The sequence below is a fragment of the Anneissia japonica genome, unplaced genomic scaffold (genome assembly GCF_011630105.1).
Source record: "Anneissia japonica isolate Jap-2015-1 unplaced genomic scaffold, ASM1163010v1 scaffold287721_len753485_cov172, whole genome shotgun sequence".
In the NCBI taxonomy this organism is placed as follows: domain Eukaryota; kingdom Metazoa; phylum Echinodermata; class Crinoidea; order Comatulida; family Comatulidae; genus Anneissia; species Anneissia japonica.
Window position 1 is genome coordinate 380,475 of NW_022699480.1, and position 12,917 is coordinate 393,391.

General features: G+C 31.4%; 1 protein-coding gene across 1 annotated transcript in view; it reads left to right on the top strand.

The window, feature by feature from the left end:
- LOC117102976 (cytoplasmic polyadenylation element-binding protein 2-like) overlaps positions 1-10,828 on the top strand; it is a 32,201-nt gene extending 21,373 nt beyond the window's left edge. Inside the window, exons 3-8 of the mRNA XM_033243430.1 lie at positions 1,984-2,145; positions 2,254-2,343; positions 2,675-2,793; positions 2,930-3,044; positions 4,275-4,456; positions 6,495-10,828. Coding sequence (XP_033099321.1) covers positions 1,984-2,145; positions 2,254-2,343; positions 2,675-2,793; positions 2,930-3,044; positions 4,275-4,456; positions 6,495-6,719 — 893 coding nt within the window. The 3' untranslated portion in view covers positions 6,720-10,828. The remainder of the gene's footprint in view (positions 1-1,983; positions 2,146-2,253; positions 2,344-2,674; positions 2,794-2,929; positions 3,045-4,274; positions 4,457-6,494) is intronic.
- The last annotated feature ends 2,089 nt before the right edge of the window (positions 10,829-12,917 follow it).

A 12,917-nucleotide genomic window follows, 5' to 3' on the forward strand; every position in this document is an offset into this window, starting at 1 on the left:
GTAACTGTTAATTCAACGCTTTGCGTTGAATTCAGAATAAACTATTTCTGAGCTCTCAACGATGTCAACAGTTTCAACGACAACGCCAACGAAAACGCCAACGCGTTGTCAACGAAAACGCAACGGGTTGAATGCGTTGAATTTTTGCAATAAAACTGTCCGGTACTGTAAAAGAAGAAAAACTGGGTAAAGATTTGGAAAAGGGGTCAAGGGAATTCCATAACTTAGGTCCATTATAAAATACTGATTTTTATCTAAGAGAAGATACATTTTTCTGTGGTGATAATTGTTTTTTGAAAACCTGGTTGGATAGTTACAATTACATGTACTGTAAATTGTCCTTTTTTCACTGAATGCTGTCTACCTACTCATTAAATCCCCAAAATTGGAAATCCCAAGGCAGTATCATTAATTTACAGTATTGTACTACTATTATATATTATTCCAGAAATTAAAATTGAATTAAACCATGATTAATTAAGATTGGAAATAGAATTACCAAATACAGCTTGCTGTAGGAAATGTGTAGCAATTAAGTTGCACTTTGTGCAAAGGCTGGCTTTGTTTATTACCTTCCTCAATTCATAATTAATGTGCATGAATATGGCTGTCCATGGCCATAATGAGATGCTTAAGGTCAAATGCCGTTGCTGATTCTGACTTTCGTTATTCAGTTCAGTTACATAAACCATTGTACAAATCGTAAATTGTAATTTTAAGTTTATTATAGAATCAAATTGTACATTTGATGATCCAATATCATCATAATATGAATGTACAGTCATGCATTTTAAATTGAAGTATTTCTGTCCTTTCTGTTTAATGTGCTTAGCATATTTCTTGAAATGTTTTGTTTGCAAGTAAAAATTTCTGTACAGTACAATAATGAGTATAAGTAATTATGCATGCAGTCACAAGGTAATAGTGACCATGCTACAAAGTGTGCTCATTTTTATGAAAAAAGGATTTTTTTTATATGGCACTCAGTTCGGATGCAGATTACTGTAGTCGTCTGTCTAATTACATTCCATAGTACCTGCTATATCCCTTCATATTCTCACAGTAAAATTTATTAGCTTATGGATTGTTGAACTTCCATATTGTCGAGGTGGATGGATGTATAGGGCACAATTAAGTAAACAAATATCCAAAAATATGCATACAGTATACTGTGTCATGCCCACTGACATTAAAAGGTTCTCTACTTCTTGCGTAGCTGGGCTTGCATATTTAGGATATTTGCTTCTAAATTGGGTATGGCATTTTGCAACTAAGATGTCAAATGGGTATTATATATTAAACTATGTTGGGAATGGCATGATCAAATGCTTTTAATTCTTGATAAAACAAAACAATTTCAGCATAAGAGAATGCTTCCTCATCATAATCGTGTTAATCAAATTAGGTTGGACAAAGACACAATCTCCTGGGATATCCTTATTGTGGTATTTTTAATCAAGGAATTTGACCTTGCTATCTTTAATGAGAAATCTGGATATTAGTATGATTTTCAAAACCTGATCATCTCTTGCCATATTGGCTGTGAATATAATACCCATTATTGATTGGTATTGTTCTGGTATTTTTAATGATGGGTTACACTGAACAACATTAATGAATTGGCTTTTATGAGCTTTATGTATCAAAGCATTACGGAAGGATTTCTTTAAATTTGCAATCTACAAGATATTGTGAACCTGTATCTATGTACAGTAGTTATTATAATTCATACAAATTAATAATTATTTAGGTTAATCAAACAGTTTGATTTTCATTGCAAGGCAACCACTCCTTTTCCAGTGAAACAGGAAAATGATCATCCAGCTGAAATGCGATATCTTTCTCCTAATTATCATATTTATTCATGTATTAGTATGTTGTTAGATACCAGTGAGTGGATATTCAATTTCATTTGAAGTGTTGATGTATTAATTAGAATCATTTTGAATATTACTCTTGAATTATTACATTTGATTTCCACAGGGTCAAGCCCTTTGTTTAATACTGATGGGTTACTGGATGATGGTCAGCATGATCAAGTTGTTCCCTCACTAACATCACCATCACGCATGTCACCCCGTGACTATGGAGAACGTTTCTCAAGGAAGGTGTTTGTTGGAGGACTGCCGCCAGATATTGATGAAGGTATGGTATTTGGTAATGACCATGTCAAATTACACGTTTGTTTGAATAATGAAATTTCATTTGAAAATTCAATGTAAAAATAAATATTCTTGTTCTCTTTCATTTTAGAGGAAATAACAGCTAGTTTTCGTCGTTTTGGACCTTTAGTCGTTGATTGGCCTCATAAAGCTGAAAGCAAGTCCTATTTCCCACCAAAGGGTTAGTGTCTTACATACAATTAATTTATTTTGTGAAGTGTTCAGTAAGCATGTCTTCAACATTAGATTGAGTAAATTGCTTGATACTTTATAATACGGTAGTTTAAATATACTTTCATTAACTAATCTAATTAAGTATTTCTTTGGGCTGAAGCATAATGAAGCTCTGGATTAGGTTACTATGCACACTGAGAATTTAGTATTTATGTACGTATTTGTACAGTACATAGTATTTAAATGTGAATTGAAATAAAGTATGAGCGAGAAATAATATTTAGTACCTGGATTAAATATTGATCGTAATTTTTAAAAATATGTTGATCATTTTTTAGGTTATGCATTCCTGTTGTTCCAAGATGAAAGGTCTGTTCAAGCCTTGATTGATGCTTGTATCAAAGAAGGTGACAAGTTATATCTATGCGTTTCCAGCCCTACCATCAAGGATAAACCAGTAAGAGCAGTTTTTATTCTTATATAGTACAATCAATAGAAGCTTAAAACAGCATCTCAAAACATTTAATTACTAACAAATAAGCAGTTACTTTGAAATAGATTACAATATTAATTTTGTTAATATTAATGTTTAGGTTCAGATTCGTCCATGGAATTTAGGAGATAGTGACTTTGTTCTTGATGGCACACAGCCTCTAGATCCTCGCAAGACAATATTTGTTGGTGGTGTTCCAAGACCACTAAGAGCACGTAAGTCTGAATTTGTTGCTAGACATTAAAATATGTCAAGATGCTTAATATACATTTCCAATTTTAGATTCAAGTCCATCAAAGATCTTTGATTAATACCAGCACAGTCATGCTTGCATTCCTGCAAATTTTATGAAGTTGACAGTTTGAGATAGGAGCTCTGCATTTTACTAATTGTCCACATTCTTGTTTCTTTTAAACTGCTCTCTCCTTTTATCACTTTGTCGTCAATGGGTGATAGTGTGTTCGTAGGTAAATGAATGCATAGGATTTTTCCCTTAAGCCTACTTAATGTTGGTGCTATTACTGAAGAGATTGCATTTCAAAGTAGTAATTATAATGCATTAGTAATACAGTGTTCCAACCAGTCAAAAAATAATTTTTGTTTTATTAAAACACTAACGTTTTTCTGATATATAGAACGGAGTGTATTATACTTGTTCTCGTCTTCTGGCAGCACCATTGCCCGTTGCTGCCATTATAGCCCGTTGCTATGTTTATTTAATCGATAATATATCTTTTTAAACAAGGGGCACAATATATTTTTACTGATCAAGCAAAATAACATGGAAAATATCCTAGTCTACAAAATGAGTTCCGTTATTTATACTTAAAGGGATTGAACTTAAAAAAAATGGATTGTGGCTATAATGTTTAGGAAATGTTCATACCGTGTTTGTTCGAATAAATGCCCATGTGTGTTTATTGTTGAGAAGGGCTTTTGAGGGGCGTTTATTTTTTTTTGGTGTAAACGGATACGTATATCCTCAATAAACACACCTTAATTTCACTGTAAATGTGGAACTGCAACACATGATTGCTATCAAAATGTGTTATTCCATGATCATAAAGACTTCCTGATCCCAACCAAGTGAAAAACAAAAAAAATAATACTACTAGAGTAGAACACTAATAGAATGTGTTGAGAATGTTGCTTCCATTAGTTTTGATTAAAGTCATCTGGGGGTGGGGGGCGGGGTGGAGAGAGGGCGTCTTTATTTGAGGGAAAAAATAAACGTCCCTGGGCATTTATTCGAACGAGGCGTATATTTCAAGTGGGGCGCTGAAGGGGACGTTTATTAGAGAGGGTGCTTATTCAAAGAGGGGTGTTTAATTGGTTAATTGCGGTAATAATAAACAAAAATAACAAATTAATAATTAATAATAATTAACTACAAAAATATAGGTTTAAACTAGGTAATATAATGTCATGTTTTTTAAAAATTGTAGTTGAGTTGGCTATGATTATGGACCGTTTGTATGGCGGCGTATGTTATGCTGGTATTGATACTGATCCCGAACTCAAGTACCCGAAAGGTGCTGGGAGAGTAGCATTTGCCAATCAGCAAAGTTATATTGCAGCCATAAGTGCTCGATTTGTGCAGCTCCAGCACGGTGACATCGATAAGAGAGTAAGTCAAATTATTTCATATATTTCATCATTGAGTTTTGAATGTTCCTTGGTGTATTTTTGCACACATTATAATTTTGCTTTTATATAACATTAAAGGTTGTGGAACATTAATTCTACTGTTTATAATTTGTAGTGTCTTGTTCATGTTAAAATAATACTAGTAGTAGCTTTCTTATACATTTGTGTATAAAAACAAGAGGAATATTTTAAAAATAATTTGTCTGCTGTACTTGCAGTAGTAAATTATATTTGTTGGTAAAATAGATAAAACAATTTGTAATGAGGAATACAGTGAACTGTCCATTTTACAATTGCCAACTTAAACCTTCAATTATAGAAATAACTTACAGTATGCCAGTGATGACATCAATGAATGAATATTATGTCATGAAAATTTTTAAATTTTAATAATGTTTTATTGCCCATATCTAAAAAATAAAATCAGCACTATTTTGTCATTACTTCCAGTTAAATAGTTAAATTTTTTTTTTTTTTTTAGTGTAGTTTGACACCAAAACTTTTATTATGCTTACTGTAGCTATGCCTAGGATCTAGTAAATAGTAAAGCATTTTTACTGGTGTAAATGGAGTAGATTATTTATTCATAGGCACAGATCTTATCAAATGTCATAAAAACCTTATTTCCAGCATGGGAAATGTAGTTTTTTTCCAGCCAATTTTGATGCACATTCGGTTTCATTGTACCTTGTGTGCAAACAATGTACTCAAAACTAGCTAAAGAATTTAATTAAAGTCTGGTTTTTAAAAAGGAACAAAATAGAATTATTATTATCATTCAATTACTAACAGGAAACAGTTTGACAATCGCTCATAATTTCAACACGATATCGTTAGGTCTTTCGTCACTGTTTACAGTTGTGCTTAATTTGATTTTTTAAAACAATATTTTAAATACTGTACAGTTACTGTATATAAAGCAAATACTGACAATTCAATTCTTTTATAAATTTATTTGCATTCTATACCCTTCAATGCTAATCTAGATCTAGACTAGGGCCTAGGTATACTGTAGTTATATACCATATGCCAACATGGTGTACAGCGTCAAAATGAATTTTCATAAGGATAATAAAATATGAAACTTGATTTAATTTATGAACACCCTGTGGTCCCTAAAGTTGCATAAAATGAACATTTACTTTCGGAAATAGTCCAGAATATTATATATTTTAACCATAAATTGTAAAGATTGTAATTATTTTCTTTCTGATGTGAGTAGGCGTATCTGCTATGTGTATTTTGTATGTGTATCTTGTGTTAAAAATACAGGGTATATTTATATTATACTAGTGGTTGAATGTAGTTGTTAATTTTTGTACTCTTATCAATGCAGTCTCATGGTGATTAGCACCATCAATATGAACCATTGATTATTGGTTTCTGCCAGATGGTGTTCACCAGAGCCTAGGCTGACAACACATTCATATCAATTCCTCAGTAATTTGTGGCTCCAATTTTGTACAACTGACAATATTATTATTAACTATAAGTATTTCATGTATTATTGCTTATGTACTCTTGAAGGTGATCCCTGAAACAATACATGCATTCATGCATGCATTAATTAACTGTGCAGTGCTTGTGATACTGGTAGGGAAATTCAAGCCTATGAATGCACATAATATATTCCTCATTTACATGTACTTCATGTTCTTAAAAAGAATCTATTCTTATGCGATTTACATCATACTAATTTGAAATGGATAACATTGAGATTATAATGAATTGATTATCCTAGAGGTATGGTATATATAGTACTTAATTAATTTCCTTGCCACAGTTGACTGAGCCTCATATAAAAGAATATTATAATTATCGAAATTGAAACAGGCTTGTGGTTTGACATGATAAGGGAAAAAAAACATTACGAGTCTACTACTCTCACCTCTGTATTGTAATATTGTTAATTTATAAATGGGTATAAACATGGTAAATTATAGTTTCAATAATACAAATGTTGTAAGGAAGATTAATCTGAGTGATGTATACAATCTATGAATTCTGAATTACAACAGGTTGAAGTGAAGCCTTATGTGCTAGATGACCAGATGTGTGATGAATGCCAAGGAACACGTTGTGCTGGAAAGTTTGCACCATTCTTTTGTGCTAATGTTACCTGTCTTCAGTATTATTGTGAGATATGCTGGGCAACTATCCATTCTCGTCCAGGACGCGAGTTTCACAAGCCTCTCGTCAAAGAAGGTTCAGATCGTCCTCGCACCATGCCTTTCCGTTGGTAATTCGTGTCGAGCTGTTGAAGCAAGTTGATGTTGGTCAGTGTGTAGTGGTCTTAAATATGGTATCGTAAACACAATTGCATAATTAGCACGCTCATTCAATAGTAAACCCTTTAGTAGAGCAAGACAAGAAAGAAAATGGTTGTGCATTGGGAGCAGTAACTTATATATAGATATATATATATAAAAATATATACTTTAGATAATTTAATTAAAGTGCAGTAGCATATATTTATCATTTTGGGAAAATATTTTAATCAAATTAAACCAATATTTTTTAAATTTTTGTGCTGCATAAATATGTGCAGTACATGTATCAATGTGTGTGTGTGCATGCATGTATGATCAGATATGGGTGCATGCATACATCTACATGAAACATTTATATGATTTTATATTTGAAATGGTGACTGTTTCACTAAAGAAGTGATATAAATTTGCCATGATCGCTCCAAAGCACATTAACTTTTACCATATTTGCTTGTCTCTTGCCAAATCTAGTGAACAACTCAAGCCTCTGAAATAGTTGTGGCCAAATTTACAGTGATCTGTTACAAAAACCTAACATAATAAAGGACATTTCTCATTAGAATTTAGTTGATGAGATGAAAATATGACAGTTAATCCAGTTTGTTGTCTGTCCAAGTCTATTTAGTGATACCAAAAAAGCATGATAAATGCAAATTGTGCAATGGTCTATTCCACACGTGACAACAGATAATGTGTGCTAATTTTTAAGCTGGTACTCGTAAGCCAGATTTGAAAGTTGGTATACCTAGCTTTTATCATCAATACATAACCTGTAATCCATTGTCATTGTGCATCTGTCCCCACTGACAATTGGTAAATGTCCTATTAATAAGTGTGCTAAATGTATATCACTAGATGAATAAATTATTAACTCCATACCAGTATAGTTAGTCAGAGCTGGTTTATATGTTGCTAGTTAAATCTGTCCAGGAAAAGTGTCCAAGAATGGTAGAAGTTAGTAAATTATTTATTGAATATCTTGAGTAAAGTCACATATTATCGATTTGTATTGATTTGTAATGTCATTGATCACCTATGTTTATAAACCTTGATATTCTAATAGAAAACATAACAGATTTTTTTTTATAATACTCTGAATCTTAAGGCTGAAATGCTAACCAGTCATTGAAATAAGATTACTTGCTTGCAAATAAGCAAAATTACAGTATACTGGAGATTTTCACATCAGTGTAACCCCATGACATATCTCCCTGATAGTGTCAGTTGATGTTAATAATTACTTGTCATCCATGAAGTATGAGCTCATCCCTTCATTTTGTACTTACTGATGCCAAGCAGCAGTTTGAACATTTGCATATATCGTGCAATTTTTCAGTCCTTATATTAAGTACTAGCATTTGGGCAATCATTTAATAAACATTTATGTGTGTATAGATGAAAAGTCCCTTTACCTGACGGCGATGTCTGTCTTGAAACAGATGGTCCATCAATAGGAGACTTGCAGTTATCTATCGCTACATAAACTGTTTTGTTAATATCAGTGATCTATTCAAGTTTGCAAATATTGTAGATGTAATAAAGAAGATTCTTAGTTTTTTATATCTTGATTACAGGTTCAACAAATTTGATAATATCAATTAGAAATTGTTTTATTTATTCTTAGGAGGATGTAATATATTGTTAGTGATAGGTATCTAAAATGTGGGGGCAAACTGCCAGACTTTTTATTTGGGTGTTTCCCCCCCCTAATCTAGAGAAATATATTAATTGTTGAATAATAATTTGTAACTTGACAAGCATCAGCAGATGTGGCCGTACTCAAGTGATTTTAGGATTCTAACACAGTATGAATATACAAAGTGTAATTGGTGAGTTTGTGTTTTACAAAAACATTTTGAATCAGTATTTGTACTATTGTGAAGGTGTTTGCTTGCTGTATGATTAGTAAGACTAAGAAACAATAATCACTATTCATTACACAAATTTTGCAATTTTGATGAATTTTTACATAATTTAAATGGTTCCTATTTAAGATTTGTCATTGAATTTTTGCAGAAGTTTTCAGATGTCACATTTTTGCACCATATAGAAAGATGTATAAATTAACAAGTTTTAAAATGCGGTTTCCTTTTTGTATCTTTTCCATAGGTTTATATTGAGGCAACAGAAAAGAGTACATTTTGTTACTCGACCTTTTTATTTTTCTGTGCAGTATTTCCTACCTGTGATTCATAAAAAAGCTTTTTTATATATATATAATTTTTTCTCCAACCTTTTATATCAAGATCAAACTGTTCTATATGTTATGTATGTTCTTATACCTCATAGTAGCTATTGTGATCCTGCAAAGTATGTTTGTTCTGTCACTGAAATTTTTGAAATGTTTAATACTGTATAATTAATTAATATTATTTATAATTTCACAAATCAGAAAACTTCATTATGAAGAAAAAAAAGATTTGTTTATTTTTAAAATAAATTTTAGAAACCAAGTTTTTCACTAAAGCTTTTAAGATTTTTGATAAATGACTAATTTGATGTCAAAGTAATGCATGATTATTTGCATGATCAATTTGTATTTTCTTAAGTCTGTAATAATAGTAATACTGATAAATTTTGCATGACAATGGGTTTTTACTATGAATATTGGGTTGAAGTTTCCCTGGCATGGTATTGACGTTCCTCCATATTCCATCACACAAGGATATGGTGCTAAGATACTCAAATAGATGAGGTTCGTCTGAAGTCAGCTGCCACCCCAAAGTACTATGTTGGGGGAATATTTAATTACTATTATATCAATCTTTTATGATCAGGGCAACAAGTTTTTTAATTATTTTCAGTGCAATATGAAGTGGAATGGTACCGAAATGTGATTTTTGTTTTTTCTATTTGAATAGTTGTTTTTGATATTTTATTTTTCCATTACAATGCAGCTTGTTTGTAATAATAAGAGTTCAATACTGCAGTCAAATCCAATATTTGTAGAAATATATTGAGGTGGGTATGTATTGTGTGGCCTTCTCTAACATCTGCTGTGTAGGTAGTATTTACTTGGCCTAAGGCCAGTTGTGGTTAGATTGCTACTATATAGTAATGGAGAATTTAGGCCTGGTGATCGACACTAGGACCACAATACTATTATTTCTCAATATATTCTTAAAAACATGAAGAAAAATTAAACCACTGTGTGTAATTCAGATATTTCATTGTGATTTGCATTGCAATGTTTGAAGTGCTTTACTTTTTCTTTCATTTTGGATTTGTACTGTTATATATTAAACAATTGTTAGCATACTGTTGTGGTCAGGTCTAGCCAAGTTGTTTTAAAATTTGTGATAGTTGCTGTGTCTGGTTTTTTTTCCCCTCAGATTTTCCGTTCAGTAGTTTAAGAAATGAAATGTTTTCAGTTTACATAAAGATTCTCTATTTTGATTTCCATGGTTTTATTTATAGAAAAATAATTATTTGTTTTCAAAGTACTGCTTTTGATTTTGATCAGAATTTATGAATGCTGAATATTGCAAATTTATCAAGTAATGTTTTAATGTTATGTTTCATTGTGCATCATTTGTTTATCTTTATGGAAGGTGGTAGCAAGGTAGAGAAGATTGAGAAACTTTGCGGTGTCCATACAGGATTTGTTGTTTTTAAAATCTTGATTGTGTTTTTGTATATGGGAACTATATTAGATCAATATTTTTGTTGAATCTGAATTAATACCAAAGTTTATATGTTTTGGACAAAAAAAGAAAAAAAAAACCAATAAACCCACAGTGTTAATCATTTTGTGGTAAAGCTTATACATTATTTTGTTAGTGTGGTTTCTTTTTATTTTCCGTCACTTTGATGTAATTTTCTTTCTTTTGGTTAAAGAATGACTTTCTTTGTCGGTCTATATTTTCAAGTTATAAGTACTAATTTAGATTATGTAAGGTGTTTAATAAATTTTTTCATGATAGCTTGTTTTTGTGGAAAGAATATTATAGAATAGTAAGATATATGATGGTTATATAATATAAGTCATAGATAATGAAAGTGTGTGTGTGCGCGTGTGCGTGTGGAGTAATCTTAACAGGTCTTCAATCCACCTCCATATATTCAAAATAGTAAACTCCGAAGCAAGTGAATAGAAAGTTATGTTGGATGAGACATAATAAAAAAATTGCTGATTGAGTATACTTGTGATGCAATAATACAGGGATCTATGATATTGTACTAGTACAAACACTACTGTTTTGACAAAACCATGCATGTATCATTCAGTGAAGATACTACTTAAATCATTTACTTATTTTTGTTATTTTGTCACTCATTTTGACCAAACTTTGCAGGTTTCAAAATAGTTGCATGACAAACTTATGTTTGAACTGTCATCATAATAAAGACAGTTCAAACAAAAGTTTGTCATGCAACTATTTTGAAACCTGCAAACATTTAACATCAATTATACAGAAAAAATGGATTTAACATTATGATAGTTTGAATCGGCAACTCTGTGGTCTGTGTGTTTGCTATAGTAAGTAGTCTGTAGAATGGCTAATACTCTAGACTAACTATTGTTGTGTGTTAGTAGACTTAATATAAATGGTTATTGACAAGATAGTATCTGCTTCATAATAAAAATAAACCTGCCTGTGCTATGTCAATTTCAAAGTAAAACTGCTCCGTAGATCACCAGTATTTCAATTACAAATCACTCTTCAGTTTGTTTCACTTTTAATTTCAATTCCATTTGAGGAATGTTGGATACCACTTTCTGCTCAAAATGTATCTTTAAAGAAGGAAGACATAAAGTACAATTTAGCAACTTTATGGTAAATTGGATTTCATTTTTTTTACCAATAATTTTTTTATAAACATAAAAACAAAGAAGTCCGATGGTGGTGATAATCCTACTACAGTAGTTGATTTGGGTGTATTTTTACTATGCACTGTGGGTGTGTGCAAATCCAGTTGAGTTTTATGAAGGTAGTTTTGATATAGAATTAATTTTTCTATTAAATCATAAAAGTAATTTTGGGAAACAGATATTGTATATATATGTTGTATTCATTTTTGTAATAATTATTGCATTATTTTCTTCCAGATTCCTTCCCATTAAGTACTGGTGTGTATGATAACAGAGTATTTTTTCCAAATGGCTCGCTCTAATCACCTTGTTTTCTAAAAATCAGTTTTAAAAAGAAAGAAAAAATATGCTTAAAATCCTAATTATTATATACAAGAAAATGGCATTAATATTAGGGTTTGTCTATTATATATATTTGGGAATGATATCTGGGTTATTTGCAGTCAATTTTGATGATAATACTTTGTTGTTTTTTGGAGTATTTATAAGCATTTATGATTGTTTTTTGAGATCTTTCTAACTTTTTGAAGCTCTTTGTGTAACTAATAAATGAAAAAATACAATTCACTTGTACTAACATGTCTTTATGATATTATGTGTGGTAGGACGTGCCTAACAAACTCTTAACAACTCACTGATTCCATTCTAACTCTCAGTTGTTTTTTATATACACAATATACAGCTATATAAGAACATCAGAAATGCTAGATAATAAATGCATAAATATTTAAAAATGTATCTGAGGAGAGTGGTCTGAGCCCGAATGAAAAATACCAAGTAAACTGTTCGCATACATGTTTTTTTTTTTCATTCTTTAAAATATCTTTGACATCACAATTGAAATAGCATTAATGCTCATATGGAGAAGAAATCAGAAATCTTTAAATACAGTGGTGTAGTTAAGAGTCTTGAAATATGGGGCTGATGGGGAGCAAAGGTGCCAAACCAACCAACCTACATACATGCATCAAACCAAACAACCAATCATGCACCAGACCAACCTTCACCTGCACCACACCAATTTAATCAAACGAACCAATCAACTTACTTACATGCATTAAACCATCCTACAGTACATACATGCAATCAAACCAATCTACATACATGCACCAAACCATCCTACAGTACATACATGAAATCAAACCAATGTACTGTACGTACATGCACCAAACCAACCTCAAACATGCATCAAACCAACCTACTACATACGTGCACCAAACCAACCATTGGCATTACATACATGCATTAAACCAATCATTACATGTATTAAACCAACCAACACACATGCATAATACAACCTACACATACATGCATCAAACCAACTTCTGTACAGACATGCATCAAACCATACAGTACAT